The sequence below is a fragment of the Harmonia axyridis genome, chromosome 2, assembly GCF_914767665.1.
Source record: "Harmonia axyridis chromosome 2, icHarAxyr1.1, whole genome shotgun sequence".
NCBI classification, from domain to species: Eukaryota; Metazoa; Arthropoda; class Insecta; order Coleoptera; family Coccinellidae; genus Harmonia; species Harmonia axyridis.
The window spans coordinates 11,581,714-11,606,200 of NC_059502.1; the positions used below are offsets into that span (position 1 = coordinate 11,581,714).

The 24,487-nt window shown below is 33.7% G+C and overlaps 3 protein-coding genes across 6 annotated transcripts in view; 1 reads left to right on the plus strand and 2 right to left on the minus strand.

Annotated features, from left to right (window-relative positions):
* Window positions 1–3,122, minus strand: part of LOC123673021 (protein APCDD1-like) — a 65,487-nt gene extending 62,365 nt beyond the window's left edge. The window contains exon 1 of one of the 3 annotated variants that reach the window (XM_045607413.1): window positions 2,985–3,122. The gene's annotated coding sequence lies outside the window, so the exon portion shown is untranslated. Of the gene's footprint in view, window positions 1–1,336; window positions 1,361–2,984 lie in introns of those variants that run through there. The other 2 variants (XM_045607414.1, XM_045607415.1) reach the window with 2 other exon arrangements.
* LOC123672158 (odorant receptor 4-like) lies at window positions 952–9,853 on the plus strand. The gene is made up of 11 exons (XM_045606155.1): window positions 952–1,685; window positions 4,189–4,288; window positions 4,350–4,454; window positions 4,932–5,087; window positions 5,145–5,203; window positions 6,913–7,103; window positions 8,709–8,880; window positions 8,933–9,032; window positions 9,091–9,195; window positions 9,351–9,506; window positions 9,771–9,853. Exons 1-11 carry the CDS (start codon window positions 961–963, stop codon window positions 9,822–9,824), a joined length of 1,923 nt encoding a protein of 640 aa, XP_045462111.1. The 5' UTR covers window positions 952–960; the 3' UTR covers window positions 9,825–9,853.
* Window positions 9,854–19,007: 9,154 nt separating this feature from the next.
* On the minus strand, window positions 19,008–24,216 carry LOC123672209. Of its 2 annotated transcripts, XM_045606223.1 has the most exons (7): window positions 24,061–24,216; window positions 23,657–23,731; window positions 22,086–22,842; window positions 20,163–20,261; window positions 20,035–20,100; window positions 19,734–19,824; window positions 19,008–19,394 (listed from the first exon to the last, which is right to left on the minus strand). In XM_045606223.1, exons 2-7 carry the CDS (start codon window positions 23,729–23,731, stop codon window positions 19,079–19,081), a joined length of 1,404 nt encoding a protein of 467 aa, XP_045462179.1. In that variant the 5' UTR covers window positions 24,061–24,216; the 3' UTR covers window positions 19,008–19,078. The 2 variants fall into 2 exon arrangements, with proteins under 2 accessions (XP_045462179.1, XP_045462180.1); XM_045606224.1 differs by lacking the exons at window positions 22,086–22,842; window positions 23,657–23,731; window positions 24,061–24,216 and adding an exon at window positions 20,667–21,504.
* Window positions 24,217–24,487: the final 271 nt, after the last annotated feature.

Sequence of the window (24,487 nt, forward strand, 5' to 3'; positions counted from 1 at the left end):
CATATGCCAGAAATCATATTTAAAATGTAATGCCACAAGATTATCTTGCGGATAAATAAAATTCATGTCAATCAAATAATCCATCGTTGTTATTGCAATTTAAAGTTCTATAGCTATAAAAAAACACCCTTTACTTGTAGATTGTAAATTGCAATAAAGGTGTCAAAAAAAAAGCTACAGAATATACTGATGTGAGTTGGACAGACATTAAGTTGGTTGCCGATGATAGAACAGGGTGAGATTGGTCCGCAGAAGTTGTTTGCAGTCGAGAGAAGGGAAAAACTGAAATGTTGATATGAAATTCTGCTATTTCGACATTCCATATTCGCATACTCCATATTTCAAAACAAGTTAGAAATTTCAAGTAAAAATGAACATAATACAAGTTTGTTCAAAGATATACGAATTGAAAGATGATAAACTAATATCCACATTTATTTTTTAATGAAGTAACTACAACAATTATTGCTTCCCCAATGTGGCTCAATAATTATTATCGAATAATTATCAATTCATTTCATTGAAAGAAATGAAGGTATTTAAGCTTATAAAGATTTTATTCGGGTTGGATGTTTCTTGAAAATATTAAGTTTGCTTCGTCCATATGAATTATGCGAAAAATTGAAGAAGTTTGATATCATTAAATTTTAATATCTATTTATTCGAAATAATTTGAAGATAGTATTTTATTGATTCTCATAGCAAAGATTATGAAGCTTGAAGAGTGTAATTATTAGGATGTCTCAACATATAAAGACTTCTTAATAATTACCCTCTTCCAGTTGGTTTGCTAACGTAGGTATATGCCATAATTTATGAATATGAATAAATCTCTTTGTCATAACAAAGAGATTTAGTTATGAATTACAGCCTATACTTTGTGAAACCAATGGTGACAAGGTGGGGCTAGAAGGGATAAATCAAAGAAATCAACTGTAATCCTTATTTTCATTTAATTTGATGACATCCAGTGAAAACGATATGTATCAATTTCTCTTAAATGACATACTCCTTCTTGAATATTCAGGTTTATGGGCTACGGAAGAGTATTCTAAAAATGATGCGTATCACATTTACTCGATATTTGTTTTAATTTTTTTAATATTTTTGGATGTTTTGTGTATGGTACTCCGTTTGCAAAATGTTTCAGTCGATTTGGAAACATCTTCACCCTACTTTACCATTTTAGCTATCAAGCTTATGGGATGCGTGAAGCTGATAATGTTCAAGAAAAACAAGGGACTTGTTTGTGCTGTAATAAAATCTTTGAATTCGAATAGTTTCAGAGGGAAAACTAAGCGAGAAAGGAAGATGACGGAAACTTCATTTTATTCACATAAAATTGCGTTCAGGACCTTCTTCACTGGTTGTTATATCTCTTGTTCACTGTTTGTTATCCTTCCTTTGTTAATGGCAGAAGGAAAAATACTACCCTTCGATGCTTGGTACCCTTACAGTTACGAATACACACCTTGGTACATCATAACTTACGTTCACCAAGTGTTGGCTACCTTTATCATGACGAACTGTCATATAGGCATTGATACTTTTTCAGCAGGACTGATGACTGCTGTCAGTTGTCAATGTGAGATTTTAGTCGATAGAATGATGAGTCTGGACGAAAAAACTACGGATTTTGATGGGTTCTTTCGAAGGAATGCTCAACATCATGGAGAAATTCTTATGTGAGTGTCTCATTTATAATCTATAAGTATGTATAGGGTTTTCCAAATTCAATGCACACTGAATATAACTATAAGACTTAGATGAAAAAATCTTCAAGAACTCCCAGATATCTTGCATCCTTCTTGAATTACAGGACGTTTCTGAAAAATGACTTTTTCAAATATTTCGCTATATCTTGTTTTATATCGAAGTATTCGAACATGATACTCATCATAGGATTAAATTAACGTTTTTGAGATATATTATATTATATGATATTTATTAAATGGGCCACTCTATATTTTTCAACGTAGTTTTTTATGTCATCCGTTTCAAAGATATTGAATTTTTCGATTTTATTTTTGAAATGGACACTTTTATTATAAATATTTTTCATTTATTTCCAGATTCAATTCATTTTGTGTCTATTGCATAATTGTAATCAGGTCATATATAGAGTGCTCCATTTAAAAATACCAGCTCTCTCTGAAACGGTAATTGATTTCTATGATCTGTTATGAATGTCATATAAACTTTATACAAATTACCAAAGAAAAATTTTAGAATTTTGATGACAATGAGTGAAAAATGTGAAAATTTATAGAGATTTATTAGATCCATAACATTGAAAATTTTCAATTTTTCTCTTTGGGACAATTCGAAGTTGTCTGTTATTTTAAACATTTAAACGATGCAATCAGATATGTTTCGTTGCATATTTTCTCCGATCGTCTTTTATTGATTCTCATAGCAAAGAACATGATATTGAAAAACGGTAATTATTAGGAAGTCTTTGTATGACAAAGAGATTTATTCATATTCATACATTATAGCATATACTTAGACAAACCAATGATAACAAGGTGCGATTATAGGGGATAAATCAAAGGAATCAGAGGAAAGCAACTGTAGATAATCCTGCAATATTCTCATTCTTAATTCGACGATATCGAGTGAAAACGATATGTATGAATTTCTTGGAAATAACATACTCCTTCTTAAATATTCAGGTTTATGGGTAATGGAGAAATATTCTAGAAATAATGCGTATCACATTTACTCGATTTTTGTTTCAACGTTTTTCATATTTATGGATACTTTGTGTATGGTACTTCAATTGCAGAATATTTCAGTCAATTTGGAGACGTCTTCATCATATTTGACCATTTTGTCTATCAAGGTTATGGGATGCGTGAAGCTGACAATGTTCATGAAAAACAAGGAACTTATTTGTGCTATAATAAAATCTTTGAATTCGAATAGTTTCAGATGGAAAACTAAGAGACAGAGGAAAATAATGGAAACATCATTTTACTCACATAAAATAGCGTTCAGGACCTTCTCCGCTGCTGGTTACATCTCTTGCTTACTGTTTCTACTCCTTCCTCTGGTAATAGGACAAGGAAAAACACTACCCTTCGATGCTTGGTACCCTTATAGTTATGAATACACACCTTGGTACATCATAACTTATGTTCACCAATCGTTGTCTTCTTTAATCATATCGAGCGGTCATATAGGTGTTGACACTTTTTCAGCAGGTCTTATGGCAGCGGTCAGTTGTCAATGTGAGATTTTAGCCGATTCAATCATGAGTCTTGATCAAAGTATTACGGATTTTGATGATTTTTTTCGAAGAAATGCTCAACATCATAGAGAAATTTTGATGTGAGTTTTCACAATTTGCATGTATGTATGTACCTCCTTATATATGAAGCAATGTCCGTTTGGTTGAACATTTTACAATTCGAGAATGACTAAATAACTTGATTAGTCGTATCTTTGGTCTGAATAGTGAAATAACTATGAAAACATCGATTAAATCCTCAAAAAAATGTATACTCCTCTTACAGAAAATGACGAAAATCGTAAAACTATCTATTTAAGCACTGTGCAATGTAAAACTGAGCGATTTACCATTGCAAACAGAAAGCACGATCAATAACCAATACTGTAGGATCTCTAAAGTAAATCGCACGGCGAAGAACCAATAAGATAAAACCTTAGTTGTAGTTGCCACGGAAACGAATAACACACAGCCCGCTATCCGATAACTTTTTGACGGTTCGTAATTGTATCGCGATTTGACAGCAGTTTTTGAATTTGCATAAGTTTTTATGAGTATAAATGCGGTCGTTGAAAAAGTATAGTACAAATCTCGAAAAATTCCAGAAAACCACAGAAGTTATCGACTATACATGGTCGACACAAGTAGCGTACTTAATATTATCTGAAAGTATAGATATTCAGTTCAGAGGTTATGTGGAGTTGTCAATAGATGTCAAGTCAAAAAAGAAATTTTAGGAGTGGATTGAAATTAAAATTGTAATAATTAATGACATCCATATTTTCGAAATTATGTTATTGAATGCAGATTTTTTGTCAAAATAATGGCCTATTTGTACCCTAGTGATAAATAAAAATTTCATGAAACTAACATACATCTAAACTAAACGCTCAGCAATTTTCTTGACAATCCGATTGAAAAATCAAATATTTCTAACTGAAACTTACATTTTTCAGATTAGCCAAAAGATTGAATAAATTGTTCTCGTTTTACGCATTTGCACAAATGAGTTTGTGCGTTCTACTCTTCTGTACTGCAATGTTCCGACTTTCTGTAGTGAGTATAGTGTTAAGATTAATTATTTAATCCATATCTTTGACATATTAACGTTTTATAGGTAGAACCTGGGGGTCCTGAATTTTTCACTGTGCTTCTCTTCATCTCAGCAATAAGCGTTCAATTATTTCTCTACTGCTGGTTTGGTAATGAGGTTACTGTACAGGTTCGTACTTGTCAACTTGTGAAAATTGATTCATTTTAGTTTATGTTGTCTTGTCTGTGTGCTTCATTGAATAATGATTATATTTCATATAGAACATAATAGTTAATAGGGCATTAAGATGATATTTATGTCTCGAGAGCATCAAAATCTCTCACCATAGAAATCAGCCAGAAAAATTCTGTCAAGAGAATTCTGAAATTTAGTTATGAGGCATCGAATGAGTCGTATTCATTTTTTATTATTTATTTTCTTTAATTTAAATGAAATATTTCATATATTTTTTATTTATTATATTTTTTTTATTTTCTTTCATTTATTTTCTCATATTCATATAAAATATTTCATATACTTTTATTTACTTATTTCTTTTATTTATTATATTGATTCTTGTACTAAAAGTTGCATAATTTATATTTGATGTATTTGGCCAATGTCCTGATGGGTCAATCGAATAATTTATGTACTTTTCATTTGCAGAGCTCTAAACTTCATCTCGCAGCTTTCCACTGCGACTGGATCGGCTCACCAATCAGTTTCCAGAAAAAGTTGATTTTCTTCATGAGGAAATCTATTGAACCCATAAAAATATACGCACTCCATTTTTTCCCATTGTCCATAATGTCATTTTCTATGGTAATTCGAGATTTGTATTGATTGAATGATTGAGAATGATTTGTTGTTACATTTCAGATTATGAAACACTCCTGGTCGTACTTTGCAGTGTTGCAGCAAATGCACAATCGAGAATCGTCGCATTGAGAATCAAAGCAGATATATGGTTTTTCTTCTGGTTACACCTTCAGCTATATTAATAGATTATAAAATATTCTCTTACTTGTTATAGTTTGATATATTCATTCCAAAAATGAAATCTGTAATATCATTTCAACATGTGAATAAAAAGTAGATACGCATTATTCATTGGATACAAATACTTAATATACATTTGTACTAGCTTTGGAAACTTTTTGAGCATTTGTTCTAGATATTATTCTCTTAGGACTAGGCTCAGATGATGAAGTATTGCTATTGAAAAATCCAAAGTTGAATTTAATTTGTTCCTCCAACAATGATAGCTATAAAGCCATGTTTTTTAAATTTTTGAACAAGTGATTTTTAAAACAGAAGAAAATAGTAAGTATCAAATTTTGATGAAGGCCATTTATATATCAGCAATATCGACACCAAATTATAGAAGAATCTGCTTTTGAATTTGTTTATATTGAATGAAATCTATCTTTTTATTGAAATTTATTCATATTCAAATAAATACTGCGTTCTTTTAGCAAGAATACGATATCTCAAATGAATTCCGTCCTCTTTGTATGCGTTTTTAAATTTCTTTTTCTTTCTCTGCAAATAACCGATAAAATTCTAAACGAATCAATCGATTCTTCGGAAGAATCGATTCTTCGGAAGAAACTTCAGAAATCTTCAGAAAAACTAGATTATATAATAGCTACATGGCTCAATGCACAGATTTTGCCAATAAACGAACTTAACCAAGATATTCAAACCCTGAAGTTACCCCGAAAATTTAAAGTTTCTAGCCCATTTCGGTCAAAAGTGAATATGTAACACTGAGTCAAACCAATTCGTTTAAAACCATCTCTACTTAAAATTTGAAGATTGAAGAGATTTTGGCAAAATGATAGCGCGCAAAAGACTATGTTCAAATATTGCAATTAAAATTCACGACAAAGTCAATATTTTATGCATACTTATTATATTCCAAATGACATATCTATTATATTGATATAATTTCTTGAATATATAATACCATAACTACTTCCATTTACTTGCATGATTGCTTATGAATAACGAAGTGATTTGAACTGTAATTTAACTATTGTTTTATGAGATTCACTGTATCGATTTCAATATACAATTAGGAAATATTGCAGTAACGAGGTAATAAGAAGTTTATAGTTGAATACTAGGGTTCAAATTGATGGGGATAATATAATCACTGTTTTCTATAGAGAAAACCATATACATAGGTTGGATGGAATATCATATATCTCTTCATTGTTGATGTTCACTTACTCGAAATGACTTCTTCAGAGTTTGATTTCAACTTGACTCTCAGAAAGAATATTATTCTACTTCAATTTGTTGGATTGTGGTCTTCAGGCCACAAATCGTTCAGCAAGCGGACGTACATTACATATTCCCTCATTGTGATAATATTCTTCACTCTCCTAGACCAATTTTCCATGATTATGAATATATCGGCAAGTGCAGGAGATATGGAACAATTCTCTTCTTTCCTGACCGTTCTGAGCCAGAAGACCATAGCTGTTGTCAAGCTGATATTCTTTCTCATAAATATGAATACCAACCAGTTACTAATGGACCAACTGAACTGCGAACATTTCAAATCGATCAATGCAAGGCAGTTTCAATTGATGGAGAAGTCTATGAAAATTTTCGACACACTTTTTAAGTTTTTCTTCAGTATGTGCACTTTGACAGTCACTATGTTTTTGATGTCGCCAATCTTGTTGAATCAGAGGAAGATGCCTTTCGAACAGTGGTATCCTTACAGCTACGAGTCGAGTCCTTGGTTTGAAATAACGTATCTACATCAAATAATCGGAACGTTTTTGAATAGTTGTACAAATGTTGGGGTTGATACGTTTTCTGTAGGTAAATATTATATTTAAAGGTATACCTTGTTTATTGACGTCTGTAAATTATTTTTTCTTAATTTCACGATATGATTGAGGATTTCTATCCCCATGTCCCTTCAAAGGAATTAAATCTGCCCTAACATTGACCAAAATTGTTACAGATGACTAACGGAAACAATGTCTAGTGTATTCATGTGTATTGGTCAAATTTAAAAATTAGCCCTAATTTGCGGAATTTTTCCAAACTGATGCATTTTCACTATTTGCCTACAACGTTTACTATTCGAATATTTAAAGAAAGAGCGTCAACTTTATAAATTTATTTTCTGTAAAGTGGCATATAAGTGTTGTTTATTATTTTGGCATGTTCGTTTTGTTATCGAGTATTGGGTTAAAAAGCCTAGATCTGAAATATGAACTTATACTATGCTACCTGATGTTGACGTTCCTTGATGAAGACGAAAATTTCTGAATGTAACCGAATAGAGAATTTTTCAGTTAGTTTATGAACTGTAATCGAAATTGTAGAAATATTTTCTGAATTAGTGCCTTACCGTTTAGAATATGATTTTTTATTTTCAAATAGCTGTATACAGTTAGCACCTCTCAGTATAAATAACTCACAGTTTTTTTTAGAGCTATAGAACTTTAAATTGCAATAAAACAACGATGGATTATTCGATTGACACGAATTTTATATACCCGCAAGATAATCTTGTGGCATTAAATTTCAAATATGATTTCTGGAATATGACCGCCACGGCTGGCTCGGATGTAGTCCAATCAGGACGTCCAATTTTCGATGACTTTTTCCAACATTTGTGGCCGTATATCGGCAATAACACGGTGAATATTGTCTTCCAAATGGTCAAGGGTTTGTGGCTTATCCGCATAGACCAATGACTTTACATAGCCCCACAGAAAGTAGTCTAGCGGTGTTAAATGACAAGATCTTGAAGGACAATTCACAGGTCCAAAACGTGAAATTAGGCGGTCACCAAACGTGTCTTTCAATAAATCGATTGTGGCACGAGCTGTGTGACATGTTGCGCCGTCTTGTTGGAACCACAGCTCCTGGACATCATGGTTGTTCAATTCAGGAATGAAAAAGTTAGTAATCATGGCTCTATACCGATCACCATTGACTGTAACTTTCTGGCCATCATCGTTTTTGAAGAAGTACGGACCAATGATTCCACCAGCCCATAAAGCGCACCAAACAGTTTTTCTGGATGTAACGGTGTTTCGACATACACTTGAGGATTAGCTTCACTCCAAATGCGGTAGTTTTGTTTGTTGACGTAGCCATTCAACCAGAAGTGCGCTTCATCGCTAAACAAAATAAAATGGACGTAGGGCGCGATACGTATTCCGCACAGAACCATTATTTTCGAAATGAAATTGTACTATTAGCAAGCGTTTTCCAGGCGTGAGTCTATACATGATGAATTGCCAAACTAAATTGAGAATAAATCACTTGACAGCTGTTAAATCAGCTGCCATCTTGAATAGTAATGCCAATTTAAAGTTATATACCTCGAAAAAAAACACACGTTATTATTATTATTATTTGTATGCCCATTTTCTACGACTAGTACAATTCTTTTTCACGAGTTTTCAGGACTAATGGTAGTACTAGGATCACAGTGTGAACTTCTAGAAGATAAATTTTTGAATTTCCATGAGTTGGTAGAGAAAAATAATTTGCCAATAGAAGGAGCATCAGGAGATGAGAATCTTAATTACGATGAAATTTTTTGTAAATTGGTTCAGCATCACCAACAAATTTTATTGTGAGTATTTCATAACTTCCAAATAATTTTTAAGTCTTTCAATCTATTACAGATTTTCGAAGAGATTAAATAAAATGTTCAACTACTATACATTCATACAAATTGCACTGTGCATACTACTATTTTGTACAGCTATGTATAGACTCTCAATAGTGAGTGTATGACTATGTATATGAAATAGAGTTTAAATTAATTATATTATGATTTTAGGTGAATTTCGACAATTTCGATTTCCTACCTATTTTAGCTTTCATAGGAACTATAAGTGTACAACTTTTTCTATATTGTTGGTTTGGAAATGAAGTTAATCACAAGGTAGTTAGAACAATTTGGACAAAAAGTAATAACAGTACAAAAAGAAGCATACGTGCATTATCTATAATTTTCCATATCAATATTTGAATTTTTTGATTTAATTCTATTTCTCGGTGAATTTTTGATTGAAAATATCCTTCTAATTTTCTTTACAGAGTTCAAAATTACATTTGGCAGCCTATAAAAGTGACTGGGTAGGTTCTCCCATAAGTTTTCAGAAAAAACTTTGTGTTTTCATGCGTAGAACCAAAGAACCTATACAGATTTATGCACTTTCTTTTTTCCCCCTGAACACAGTAACATTCACATCGGTAAGTCTTGGTTTATCTCATACTTTATAATATTGTTTAATATCATAATAATAATCTTCATTTTATTTGGAATGTATGGTTTTACACAGTAGATTGATAATAGGCAGGATGTATTGGATACAAGGAAAATTGAAATCCAAATTAATTGAAGAAATATTGTTAGTTGAAAAATATAGTCAGAATAATTGAGCATATTATATTTTATTTTTTCTCCATCAAGAATTTCAATTAATTATTATTTCAATTAATGTTTGTGTTTTTTAGGTTATGCGTTCCTCGTGGTCAATTTTCTTACTACTGCGTCAAGTAAACGAATAAGAAAATTATTAGGAATGCCCACATAGCTGACAGATGATCACTCGTTTTAGCTTCAAACTATAGGACATATTCTCAATCAACAAAAACTAGAAAGAAAATTACAAATAACCAGGAAAACATAATAAAGAACACAGCAAAGTATACAGTGTTTTATTATTTCACATCGTTTGTTTCCTATTTTTATAGAAAAGATATTTGTTACTTTTTCGGTTTATGCCGTCAAAATTTATCTCTACTGTTTTTTTGGTTACCTACGTAGCATTTGTTATATCTCCTAAAATAATACTGACAGCCCCCCAAGATGCAAACGTTTTTTATAGATCTAGCTCTGATCTGAAACATATCGAGGTTTCAAGTCCATATCGTTCTTCAACAAAAGTTGGCAGCCTCTAAAAAATTTCCGTTCACAACAATACCTAATTTCTAAAATAGGAACTTTTAATTTTTCATTAAATTTTTTTTCCAAGGGTCAGGTAGTACGTCAAGTTATTTCAAGTGAACGTTGCAACTGGTAAAACTCTTATCAACATCGAAAAATCTTCTATTTATTCATCAATCAATCAATATATTCTTTCCCTATTCAAATGATACCTCGTAAATCTTTCAATATATTCGATAGCATTTTGGAGACAAATTCGTCTCAATGAAGGGATAGCTAATAAATTCACAACAACCAAAAAAGTCAACTGCTGAGTAGCATCTGCTGCAATCCATCTTCTGTGAATCTGTCAATCTGCCTAAATCAATGTCATCAAACTAAATTGATTTTAGATTGGTACATTCGAAGGAAGTTCGTCTCGTTGTATTGGATTGTCGAATATATATTTTTTTAGATGTAACAAGCAGCAAAAGGTGCCCATATACAGACTAGTCTAGATAGTGATACAAAATGAACTTAATTCCTTTTTTGGGAATGTTATGAGATTATCGAAATCGGAAATACAACAAGTATTTTTATTGCATGTTTGATAATGTTTTCGGAATAAATAAATTTCATTCGAATAATTTCTACAAATTTCATTTCAATATGAAAAGAATTTTTGTATATATCTGTAATCTGTATATCATGAGTCTAGGATTGTGAAAAAAAATTCTGTAAGGCAGGTGAGGGTAATGAAGCCTAGCTAAGAGAGATTGAAAATATAATTGAAACTATGTATCCGAATAGACTATAGTTATTTGTTTTAGTAGGCAGCAGAGTTGTAGATTGACTGCCGCGGCTGATAGTTCATAGCCGAGTCAATCTTCTTTGTTGCCGAGTTGAACATATAATTTTTTCTTCGATTGTTTATAATCATATATGTAGGTTTTTGCGAATTATTACAATTTCCACAATCTTTTCATTTTTTCTGTTATGATAAATTAAAACGAAATTTGAAAGAAATCGCAATTGTTGGAATGGTTGGTTGCTATGTCCATGACAATTATTTTGACAACTTATTAAATATCTGACAGTTTTTTTGGGATAATATCGGATATATTTATATTATGGACAGTGATAGCGACTCAGAAGTACTTACTCCTCCATAAATAAGGAAGGTGGCAAAAAATATTGATTGTCAAAACATGTCGAATGTTTTATTCGCATTGAGAATAATCACTTTGCTGCCTAGGCAGGAAAGTAGTTACTTTGCTGCCTATAGACAGAAAAAGTAATACTTTGCTGATTGACATGTGTCTGCAAAATCAATATTTGCTGTCAATCGGAGAAAAAAGTAATTCATGACTTTTGTTGAAGTTTCAATGTTTTGTCACCACCTAGGACATCTGATATATCTGAATTGAGACTGTATTAGAACAGAAATCTGAATTTGAAATTTTGTGAAGAAAATTATCATGATTACTAATTTGAACATGCGCGTGTCGTCTTATTCCTTCCACCCAAGGAGTTCAACAACACTATGCACATAACCTAAAGCAATTTGAACAGAATGCAAACCGCCTTCCTCTCTATACCTTTTTACGATGGCCATCCTGCATTCACTTATATACAAAATTAATTCACACCTCGCAGCAAGCAATGAAATGGAGAAACGATATTAAACAAAGAATAGACGTCTAGATGGTTGATGGTATTTACTCAATCATTTGAGATATGCATTGTTTCTTCAGTTGCGCGTCTTGAGCAAATAAATTGATGCAGTCGGCCATAATATCCCTTCATTAGCTCCTCCAAGTTGTTCTTTGAGGGTCGTTCTGTTGTGGGCATATCTTCTGCTTTTTGTTGACACTGTTTATTAGAGCTTTTGGGTTTCGACGAATCGTGAAAGGAGTAAACACGAGTTTGTCCGTTATGGCGTGGTAAATTAAGATTGGTTGATGCCTGGCCATGATATGGATTGGTGTGAGGTGGAGATAAGTGGTCACTTGATGTGATCGTGTGGGTATGATATGTAGGTACTCGAAGAATTGATGGTTTCACTTATTCAGCAGGGTATTGAGAGGACGTGTCTACATTTTTATTATTTGGTTGAATAAATAATGGCGACAAAAATTAGGAAACAACTGATGTAAAGTCAGAACTTTTCCCTTGGATGAGCAGGATATTGAGAGGACTTGTCTACACTTTTATTATTTGGTTGAATAAATAATGGCAAAAAAATTGGGAAAGCACCGAACCTTTCCCCTGAGACCACAAGGGTGATTTTGGAGCAAGAATGAATGAGCTTCCGAAAGTTCTTGACTCCACATCATTTTTTTCCTCATTTTTTGGCTTCAAAGTTGATAGTTTGTCAATACGACTCTACACATTTACGAACATAAAAATCTGCATGGCTGACAAAATTAATTTGATTATAATGACTACTGATAAATAAGAGTAATTTGTTTTTTTTTTTGGAAATCTAAATATAATGTTCGTATTTCCTGAGATTTTTTAAATGGATATTTTAAAAATGTTTTATGACACAACTGAAAAAGCTGCTGCTGTGGTAGATGAATTGCCATAACACTACTAGAATATGTCCAGCAAGGAATTTTGTGATTGATAGGGATTCACGACTTGGCTTGATTTTCAAGCTACTTGGCTTGAACTTGACTTGAAATCAAGTCAAGTAGTAGTTTTTCAATCTTAAGTCAAGCCAAGTATTATTTATCAAGTACTTGAATCATATCAAAAGCTGCTTGATTTTTAACAGTTTTATTGTGTAGTGTCACATCAATAGAAAAATGATGAAATGAGAAGGAACCTTGCAAAAAACACTTTTTCCTACAACTGCTATGAAAAGTAGGGTATTCTGCAAAGCTTACTCAATTTCAAAACTATGTTTTGCTCATACTGTGGGAAATATTATTTCTCACAGCACTTTGCCCGCACCTCGCTTGGTAGACCAATGAAATTGGACTTTTGAGTCGTTTCTATGGAAACGCAATAAATTAGCACATATTGTCAACGAAGGCCATTTTGATTTGAATCAAGTCCATTACTTGAATTATTGAAATTTGTGCAGTTATAGGAAAAGTATAGTGTGCAACATGTGGAGAATAGTATATTGTGCAACAAGTGGGGAAAGTCCAACTTTTCTCGCGAGTGTGGAAGTTTGTGTTTCACGAGCCTGAAAGGCGAGTGCCGCAAACACACGAGCGAGAAAAGGACTTTCTCCACATGTTGCACACTATACTTTTCCTACAACTGCACAAATTTCAATAATAATAATAATAATAAGTAATGGACTTGATTCAAATCAAAATGACCTTCGTTGACAGTATGTGCTAATTTATTGCGTTTCCCTAGAAACGACTCAAAAACCCAATTTCATTGGTCTACCAAGGGAGGTGTGGGCAAAGTGCCGTGGGGAATAATATTTCCCACAGTATGCGCAATACGTAGTTTTGAAATTGAGTAAACTATGCAGAATACGCTACTTTTCATAGCAGTTGTAGGAAAAGTCCTTTTCTCGCTCGTGTGTTTGCGGCACTCGCCTTTCAGGCTCGTGCCACACACTCGCGAGGAAAGTTGGACTTTCCCCACTTTTTGCACAATATACTTTTATTTATTAAACAAATTGTATAGCAGAACCGAAAATTTCAATTTTTTTGAAATCGAAACATAATTTAAATTCCTATAAATCATAAGAAAATGAAAAATAATTAAAAAATAAAGTTTCTCAGTATTAAGAAATCTACAGGCTTTGTTTGATTTCATAATTTTCCATCCAGGATTTAAGACACTTGAGGCATCTTATAGATTTGTCGCCTAACCTATTGAGGGTTTTTCTAACTGTACGAGCAGCTCTGAAAAATAGTTTTTCAACAGGAACTGAAGATGCTGGTGTTGATAAAAATCCTTGGCTATTTTGGCCAAGTTTGGAAAGATATTTCTGAAACTACCAAAATCTACCAATAGATTTCATAGAAATGTGAGAAAACTACTAATAAAGTCACACTGGCGAATGCTTCAGTCTCTCGGCTCTCGAGGAATCCTCTTATTTGGTCTAAGCTCAAGTAATATCAAGTAGCTTGATATCAAGTCAAGCAATAAATATCTAAAATCAAGTCAAGTTAAGTACAAGTATGTTATTTTTACGAGCTTGATTTTCGAGTCAAGTAGTTGGTTGAAATGTCAAGCTACTTGGCTTGATGAATCCCTAGTGATTGGTGTCTGATAAAAAAAATGGATGAAATCATAGCGAGGGTGTGTTAATAAAATAATATATTTTGCTGAGAATATGAACTATTTTGAGGCAACCACCAAAAATTATTCAAATAGAGCGTTTACAAAAGTCTCCAAAGAAAACTGGTCGATTTATGTTGCTGTCATTCGTAAAAAATACATGGTTCTGCGGAAAGAGAAAACAGACAGAACCGGTGATAGGGGTGAATCAGTGAAGCGTCCGTTTCAGGCGCCTCTATTTGAGGAACGGCAATTCGGTCCAGTTTGCTGATCGCCTTTTCATATTTCAATATTGATTCTTGAAAACAACAAAAGTCGTTCCGCTCCACTGCGTTGGTAAATTTTCCCTGCAATAAAAATCTCCAAACCACCTTTACTAAGCCACGTACAGGGTGTGGCGTAATTAATGGATAATCCTTTACTGGCGAATAGGGGAAGTCATGGCCGACCAGAAAATGTAAAGTTATGTTCAGTAAAAATATCATAGTTCTCGGGATATCGGACAATTTCATTTTTTTTAAAAAGTGCACCTTTACTCACTAATTTCAATGCTGTGATCACAAATCTTGTTATTTCTTTGGGCATTGTTTTTTATTTTACTCTCAAATAGCTGTACTATGAGATAAACTACCAAATTCTTACCATCTTGCATAATTTAGAAAAAAAGTAGGATAATCCTCATGTTTGCAAATTCACTCACTTTTTTCTTTAAGTTTCAGTCGTTATGGAGAAGAAAAATGTATTGAGACCTTTGTGAATATCTCATAAATGAATTGTCTATTTTATTGCGGTTCTGAAATGGTATAATACATTTTTTCTTCTCCATAACGACTGAAACTTAAAGAAAAGAGTAAGTGAATTTGCAAACATGAGGATTATCCTACTTTCTTTTTCTAAATTATGCAAGATGGTAGGAATTTGGTAGCTTATCTCATAGTACAGCTATTTGAGAGTAAAATGAAAAACAATGCTCAAGGAAATAACAAGATTTGTGATCACAGCATTGAAATTAGTGAGTAAAGGTGCAGTGCACTTTTTAGAAAGATATGAAATTGTCCGATATCTCGAAAACTATGATATTTTTACTGAACATAACTTTACATTTTCTGGTCGGCCATGACCTCGCCTATTCGCCAGTACAGGATTATCCATTAATTACGCCACACCCTGTATATAGCAAAAATACTTGGCACATGGAAGAGAGTAAAAAAAGACTCACTTTACTTCCGTTTTGGAGGTGTAAAATATATGAGTCGTGCAAAAATATTTGTTTGGACACGGATTTAGAAGTTACTCACAGAGAAGGAACCCCCAAAGATGACCAACGCTGTAACAGACCGAAGGACGAACATCAGGTGAAAAACCGACTAGACCTAAAAACCCGAAATTTTCTCATTCTATCGATAGTTTTTCATCAAAAATCCTTATTATCACCATCTGAAACATCGACAAATTGCCTTCTATGATGCAAAGCCACGTCTCTCATCATTACGTCAAAAATTCCTATACGTGAGCGGCCATCTTCAAATTCTATTAACGCTCTCGAACTGTCAGTTCACACCTCCTTGATAAAACGTGTTAACTCGAAGCTCTCCACATATCAGATGGGTTTATTTGCTCGACCATTAGAAGGTCGTGGTGGATAGTGACAAAAACGGCGCTTAGGACGTTTTTCTCGGGTGGTCTATTGTTTTTGCGTCGAGTCGGTCCTTTGAGGTGGATTATAAGTCATAAAGGTTTATTGGCCACTTCAGATCACAACCAGGCCGAATTGAGGTGCAAAGGCGGCTTAAAATTCTAGCATTGGCGTTGTGGCGCTTGCAGAGGTAATAAATGATATGTCCACAGTTGATAACCCTTAGGGGAAATATAGTTGGCTGTGCAGGGTTACAAGTGGTGCATTAAAATCAGAAAAAAATTGTTGGCATTCCTAAGGTAATCGAAAAAAGTCCGCTCTCTCCAACAACTATAGAATTATGATGAAAATTATACCTAACATCTCTTCAGCTCTTAAGAACTTCTCATTTACAATAGAACTATTCCTTCAGAAAGTTATGACCTGAACTTTTGAATCACGCTTTATAAAGGGTGTTTTTTTTAGAGCTATAGAACTTTAAATTGCAATAAAACAACCATGGATTATTAGATTGACATGAATTTCATTTATCCGCAAGATAATCTTGTGGCATTACATTTTAAATATGATTTCTGGCATATGACCGCCACGGCTGGCTCGGATGTAGTCTGATCTGGACGTCCAATTTTCGATGACTTTTTCCAACATTTGTGGCCGTATATCGGCAATAACACGGCGAATGTTGTATCCAAATGGTCAAGGGTTTGTGGCTTATCTGCATAGACCAATGACTTCACATAGCCCCACAGAAAGTAGTCTAGCAGTGTTAAATCACAAGATCTTGGAGGCCAATTCACAGGTCCAAAACGTGAAATTAGGCGGTCTTTCAATAAATCGATTGTGGCGCGAGCTGTGTGACATGTTGCGCCGTCTTGTTGGAACCACAGCTCTTGGACATCATGGTTGTTCAATTCAGGAATGAAAAAGTTAGTAATCATGGCTCTATACCGATCACCATTGACTGTAACGTTCTGGCCATCATCGTTTTTGAAGAAGTACGGACCAATGATTCCACCAGCCCATAAAGCGCACCAAACAGTCAGTTTTTCTGGATGTAACGGTGTTTCGACATACACTTGAGAATTAGCTTCACTCCAAATGCGGCAGTTTTGATTGTTGACGTAGCCATTCAACCAGAAGTGCGCTTCATCGCTAAACAAAATAAAATGGACGTAGTGCGCGATACGTATTCCGCACAGAACCATTATTTTCGAGCTAAAATTGCACTATTTGCAAGCGTTGTTCAGGCGTGAGTCTATTTATGATGAATTGCCAAACCAAACTGAGAATTAATCACTGGACAGCTGTTAAATCGGTCGCCATCTTGAACAGTAATTCTAACTTAAAGTTATATACCTCGAAAAAAAACTCCCTTTAGAACTATTCCTTCAGAAAGTTATGACCTTAACTTTTGAATCACGCTGTATACGTGTATATTCCAGTGATGATGATATTGAGATATGTGTGGGATACCAACATAATGAATATTATTGAAGCTGCAGAAAATGTCATCTTCAATTTGCTGTTGAATAAATCCCAGGAAAAATATGAATACGCTTCAGTGAATTTATTACCAAGAAAAAAGATGACTTCCTAATCCAAAATTGTATTGATTGCATACTGTTCTTCGAAATTGGAAGTATCTACATTATGATTACACTCAGTACAAAGGAAGACGTTAATAGGTATTTCAGAATATTCTAAATTACGTGCTTTTTTCAAACGCCAGATTGATAAATACCACCGGAAAAAAAAACAAATATTCTATAACATTCTAAGCTTCAAACAAGAACTTTTCGTATTCATCATCATATACATATTTTCCGCGACCATATGGTCTGACTTGAGGTAATTGAATGGTCTGAAACAGATAAGGAAATTATGTTCATTGAGTTATTTGTACCTATTGTTCTGGAAACATACAGAAGTAGAAGGAATGCATCGTATGTAACCCTAAATTACAATGCGACAATTTTAAACGTGTGGCAATCCTGAGTTAGTATCGATTGTGCCATAAAAGCCCAGAGTGTATACTTGGAACTCGGCCCATGGGTGCATGATCGAACAGAAACATTCGATATAGTTTTATCAATAAAAAAATGTCACCAACTAGATTCATAAAATTTCGGAATCTTTATCAGGGTATTTTTATTTTTACATCAAAAAACCTATAGCCTTGAAAAAATTTGTGTATACCTCAGAGTAATAAACATAGATCATTTCCAGTAAGCAAATTTTGTCCCCAACATGAACTATGAAATTTGACATGAAGCGCGCGGAAATGAAAACATATCAGTGATACGATATTTCACTCAATTCGCGGGTTACTCAACAAAGAACGCACTTATCATGTCCCATAGTGAATCAACGTTTCATATCAACTCAAAATATTTTGAAATAAATACCTAAAAATATATGAAACTCAAACTTCAAGCTCGCCAAATGATGTGAAACAACCGATGGCACTAGGAGAGCAAAAGTTACCAAACCTTGGATTTGAATTGGTAGATACAGAAAATAATAAATATTCTGCTTACTATAAATTCGACAATTAGGGAAATATCTAGATTCCAAATATTCAAATTTGCATATTCAATCGGGAATCACCCAAATAAATATATTTCATTCAATGTAACATACATTCATAATGATATAGTAAAATTGTGGATTTGAAAATATATCACAATCCGACAACGAAATCTAACCATGTTGGGGACATGTAAAATTGCGTATATTTCCTCTATCTATGTTTATTACTCTATGGTGTATACAAATCGAGTATATATTTTAGCACTTCCGAGGTTTCATTACTCGCCATCATAACTTCACGTTTGTTAAAAAAAAACTTGACAAGTATATATGTTGTATAATTAACTACTATTATCGTCAAAATTTCAATAGTATTCCATTATAAATGGCGTATGAAAAGATTTCAGGCATTATATCATATTTTACTGAATATAAATATAGTAAAAATTCAAAAAATAAATCATTCTATATAGGTAACTAGTTTTTAATTTCAGTTTCTTCTTTCTGTTCGCTTTCTCTCCTTTCACTATCTCTTCTTTGTGCTTCCCGGACAAACTCAGCCCAGAATTTGCCTTTGAAAGCTTTCGGCTGCTTATCTCCATGTTTTTCCCAGAATTTACTGACTGAAACCACCGGATTGAACTGAATAGTTGTAAGACTATCTTCCACAGAAACTGTGGATTGTGTTCTCAGATCCATGTCGATTATGGTTGGTGGTGGTGCAGCCAAATCACAAGTGCAGGTAACCCTGCTTCTGATCAAATCGTTGAACATTGCCAGTTCTGCACTGAATCTGGAAAATTATATTGAACTGAAGTTGTAGTAATCCACAAAAAAAGTGTCTAACGAAAGTTTTGATAACGATTTTATCATCTTCAGAAAAATAGTGGTCACTGCCACTACAACTTTAGTAGAATACCATGTTCACTTTGAACTGGCAATTCATATAAGAATTACACTTTTTTTTTCAATTGAGATTAACTGAATAATAATTTTGAGAATTATCAATCATGCCTTCTGAAATTTCTGAAGTTGATAACATTTTTTCAAATGGAATTAAACCCAATTAAAATTTCGGTTGGTTCATGGTATTGACAAGTCCTTTTATGGAGATGAAAAAGTGAATCCTTACATTTCCTCCACGAAAACTTCTTTTGACACCATACTGGAATTCTTCATTATGGGTTTCTTATTGTAGGAACATATTCCAAAGGTTTCCATTGCTGAAGATGAATAAAAAATTTTCAATCGTTTTGCTTGAATTTACTGATAAAGCTATCAACGTAAGGAAGTTTAGTACGAAGTTTGACATGGTTATTTATCATATACACACAGTTCATAGAACATTTGACACACAAATATGGAACATGAGCTATATCATCATCAGAAGTTATGATCCTCGCTCATATATACCAAATCTCGAAGATATTCACCTGTATTATATTGCATGATATCAACATATCCTTGACCAAAACGATCCATCAAATGGAAGAGCTGCTCTGAAAAAAATGATGAGATATTATCCTTCTAAGTAGAGCTTCAAGACCAGGAATTTACTCACCTATATGTTTCTTCTCATACAGTAGTGGTGGGGATAATAATCCGGTCCTATAGAGCAATACTCGATCTAAGAGGGCCAGTATATAATCGATTGGATTTTCTGCAACAGAATTAGAGCATCTGTTTGAAACAATAATAGAAATAATATCAATTATAGATTGACTCTATTCTGCACAAAATAAATGATTCAAATTCAGGGCATGATACACATTTCAGCAACAATAGAATCGAAAACACTTCAAAAATTCAAAATTTGATTCTCCATATTCATTTCTCTTTAGCATTTGATTTTTTGCCATCAACAATATGAAAAATCTTTTTATTTCCGAAGTTCGATGCATTTTTTGAATGCCGATATCCGAAAATACATCATCCTTGATATTTTCTTCAAATATCATAACTAATATAAGTGTTTGTCTCTCATAAAATCGTCTCGTAACGTGTATTGCTCATTTCACCTCAAACAAAATTCCACTACACATAAGATCAAGATAATCCTTTTTACCTGGAACCGCACTAAGCAAATGCGAAACCAAAAACTGGAAAAACTGAAAGACCTTATGCTCTCTCAAGTATCGCTTAGCCTTGTCCATTGGCGATCTGGTCTCTGGTTCGTGAGGAGCTTCCGCGGCAGCTTCTTCCTCAACTGTTGGAGTGGGTATAGAACCCATTTCACCTTCCAACTCAACATATTCCTCCAACTTGAGCAAATACCTCATCCTCTCTTCTAGGGAATACTGAGGTGGCATAGGAGGAAGTAGAGGTTCAGACTTTTCTGAACTCTCCTCAGAACAAATGCATGGAAATTGTTCGGCCTCAGTCTTCTTACTTTTAACCACCTCATCTGCTTGGAGCGCTTCCTGGAGCTGCTGCAGGTTCTTCAGTCCGAAACCGGACACCAGGATGCTGGCGAGCTTTTCCGCTTTCTCGTCAGGTAGAAGATCGGTGAAACTATCGGAAGTGTAGATGGACTTGAATAGAGGTTCCTTAGTCATCATCTTGTTTATGAACTCCGTCGATTTTATTTTGGGTATTTTTAGGAGTCTCTCGAAGGGTGCCTCTATTTCAGAAGCCTTAAATTTGCCACTAGTTTCTTCTGAATCCTCCGTTGGTGATTTCTCACCAGCCTCACTTGCGTTTCTGGAAACCTCTCGTTCTTCCTCTTCATTGCTCAGTTTACTAGTCATGTTTGTTTTTTACTGGATTACTTCAACTTCGAATTTCGTGTTGACTTTTAACATTTACACATTTCAAAAATATATAAATTATTCAATTCAAAAGTATAAAATAGTATTAGATTAGTAAATGTATAGTATAAAAACTGTCATACACATACTGTCAAAAATTTATGATTAATCGATTCAGTTGGCATAGTTTCATCGAATTCTTTCAATGAAATACTTCTTCTTACTTATTTGGGACTAGCTCCACATTTTTCAACAGAGTTTAAAGGTTGGTATGTGAAGACCAAGTTATGTTTCCCGTGGTGTACCATAATCTTTGGTTGGTTACCATAATCTACCTTTTTCATATGTACTAAATCTCATTATGTCTTTGATTTGGACTGATCCTTTCTCTGAATGCTATACCGCTTGTCATGAGCAGAATTATCATTCAAGTGAACTTTACTTCTTGAGATGACTGAAAATTCTTTCATCGATTCAGGTCTGTCGAGATTTGCTGGGATCTACAGAGAGATGTGGATGGATTGGAACATTAGTGTCTTAAGAACTACTGAATCTCTGAATGTTGGAAAGTATAATGTGATGTTGCTTAGCCACGAAATTTTTATTTGCTTTAAGGCCCTTCCGACAACAATTATCTCATTATCGGTAATATCAGAAGACAATATTACTGCGCCCTTGTTCACATTTAGATACAATAACATATTTTATTGGTTAACAATCTGAATTTTGAAACTTACCAGGAACTGCACTCAGGATCATGGTCGATAAATAATTGAAGAATTGAAACACTTTGTGCCTTCTCAAGTAGGCTTGTGCCTTCCTCACTGCTGAATTCGAATGCCAGAACTCCTCAGTTGGTGGAGCAACATATTCTTCCTCTGGCATCTCGTAGGGTAACTCGTAGGAAGGTAAACTATATTCTTCTGGCATAAGGTAATACAAAGGAGAAGGCAATGGGATATGAGATGAAGGTACTGTGCTGATTAGTTCCTCTGTAACGATTTCTTCAGGAGTTGAAGTCACAGAGGTGCTGACTGTCTCCTGCTTTGCTATCCTGTCCAAAATCTTCTTTTCTTCGGCGAGGAACTTTTGGAGGGATTCTATGTTTTTCAGCTTGAAGCCTTTCACGTAGACATCGAGTTCGTCTAAACCCGGTGGTTTTTCTGACACTAAGGACTCGTTACTGTCGAGGCAGTATGTTTGTGGGAACAAACCCTTCAATCTCAGCCAACATTGGCAAAAATCGTAGAGTTTTTGATAGACCAATTTCCTCATGGAATAAGTTTCTTTGATCGATCTTGCAGTGTCACCTCCGGCTTCTATATCTAAGCCTTCTTCGATTTCTTCTACATGGATGGCTGCCAAGTATTCTCTTATTTTAGAGACTGTCGGTACAGCGGTTAACGTGTTGGAGGAGGATGACAGTTGAATGTCGAATAATGACAGGCTTGCTGGGGTGTTAGGAGGATCTGTCTCGGTGTAGTAGCCAATACACTATACATGAGGAATAGTTTATTATATAGATCACTTATTTTAGCAATGGTATGACGTCAGTGATGGAAGAAGAATGTTGTTGCCAGATTGTCGAAATAATCATTTCCCTGCTTGCAAACCTATTTTGGAGATTCTATTCCGACCGTTTTATTGCAAAGTGGAATGTTAATCATTTAAATTCTTATGAAATATAAAAATTGTGATGAATATGAATATAGCAGACGAAAATAAAATTGAAAACAATCAAAGCCAAGTCCTGAGAAAATGAAATACGTACAATGATAATAAGTTCATATACTCGCACACTAACTTCGGAAATTGCGTTTTCCAATTGGATACAGTTGGCATCTCGCATTCGTCATCCGTGACGTCATGCCACTGCTACAATAAAAGAGAATTATTTGTTAGAATTTTAAGAATGTGCTTCAAAATATGACATCTGATGAAGCCATCACAGTATGGCAGGATAATTATTTTATTTAAACAAAAAATTCTGGAAACTGAAAATTTCATCATTTACTTTCATTACTTGAAATTGACGATAATCAAACAAAATATCGATCTTGATCTAGAGATAAGCACACAGAATAGTGTTGCCATCGGAGATAGGTAGCGACGAGGGTGGCGAAAGACCGGTTTCGCTCTTCTTAGAGCTCATCAGTATCGTTTTTCTCTGTGGTTATCTCTTGATCTAGACTTTTGCGTGTCCGATATTTTATTTATTTACCTCCGTTCGTTTTCCGTTAGTGCGTGATAATTATTTTATATAAAAACAATAATTTTCGAATAAAGTTCGAATCAATCAATACTTTACCTTTTCCTTCTTCTTATGTACATTTTTGATGAAACTTTCGTAAGATTGCGATCTTTTGGGTTTCCTACGAACCATCTGGAAATAGTTATTATTGTTATTCGGAGAAATATTAGTTAATATAGGCATGATCCGAAATCCAATAAAATATTCTTATCATTTTCGATTAAATTTGAATGTTTTAAATCGAGGCAAATAATAAAATTGAAGTATTGATATGATATAATATGCTGAATCTAATTTATTCACTGCCAAATCTTAGCTTCAATAGATTCAATGGTGATCGAAGTTTGAAATATTCCATTGGATTTCGGAACGTTTTCAGCAAGTTGATAAAAAGCAATAATAAGCCAAAGTGTAAAATTTGATGTTGCGTTTGATATGATGAATTAGGTATATATACTCACCTTGAACAAATTTCAGCCTTACAAATATTAAAATGGAACTAGAGATAGGTATATGTATAAATAATTGAGCTTAAAATATGTTTTCTTCAAATTATTTTTGCTTTATGACGTTTGTCAATGAAATTGTACATATCTTGACGATTGCCGAGATTTGAACATTAAATTGTTTCAATTTCAGTTTATCTTTGTCAACAATAAATAGTAGCAAAGTCCACTGCTAAAACTGGTGGAGATATAAATTTTGAAAAACCCCAAACCCATAAAGGTAGGTAATATGGTAGAGTAGATATGTACATTTTAATGAATGAGTTGATTCAGAAGTAAAATAATAAACCCATGGTGGATTATTTGAAAATTTCAATCTTTCAGCATATTATAATTATGATGATGAGTTAATCAACTTTATAATTCACTCGAATACTGTTAA

Excerpts from the sequence above, each read along its gene's own strand:
- LOC123672209 (XM_045606223.1), bottom strand. The coding sequence starts at position 23,731 with ATGGTTCGTAGGAAACCCAAAAGATCGCAATCTTACGAAAGTTTCATC. Across the intron at positions 20,262-22,085 it reads GATCCTGAGTGCAGTTCCTG|AAAATCCAATCGATTATATA; the intron begins GTAAGTTTCAAA and ends ATTCTGTTGCAG. Across the intron at positions 20,101-20,162 it reads GTATGAGAAGAAACATATAG|AGCAGCTCTTCCATTTGATG; the intron begins GTGAGTAAATTC and ends CATTTTTTTCAG.
- LOC123672158 (XM_045606155.1), top strand. The coding sequence starts at position 961 with ATGACATCCAGTGAAAACGATATGTATCAATTTCTCTTAAATGACATA. Across the intron at positions 5,088-5,144 it reads CCATAATGTCATTTTCTATG|ATTATGAAACACTCCTGGTC; the intron begins GTAATTCGAGAT and ends GTTACATTTCAG. Across the intron at positions 5,204-6,912 it reads CAAATGCACAATCGAGAATC|TATGTGCACTTTGACAGTCA; the intron begins GTCGCATTGAGA and ends GTTTTTCTTCAG.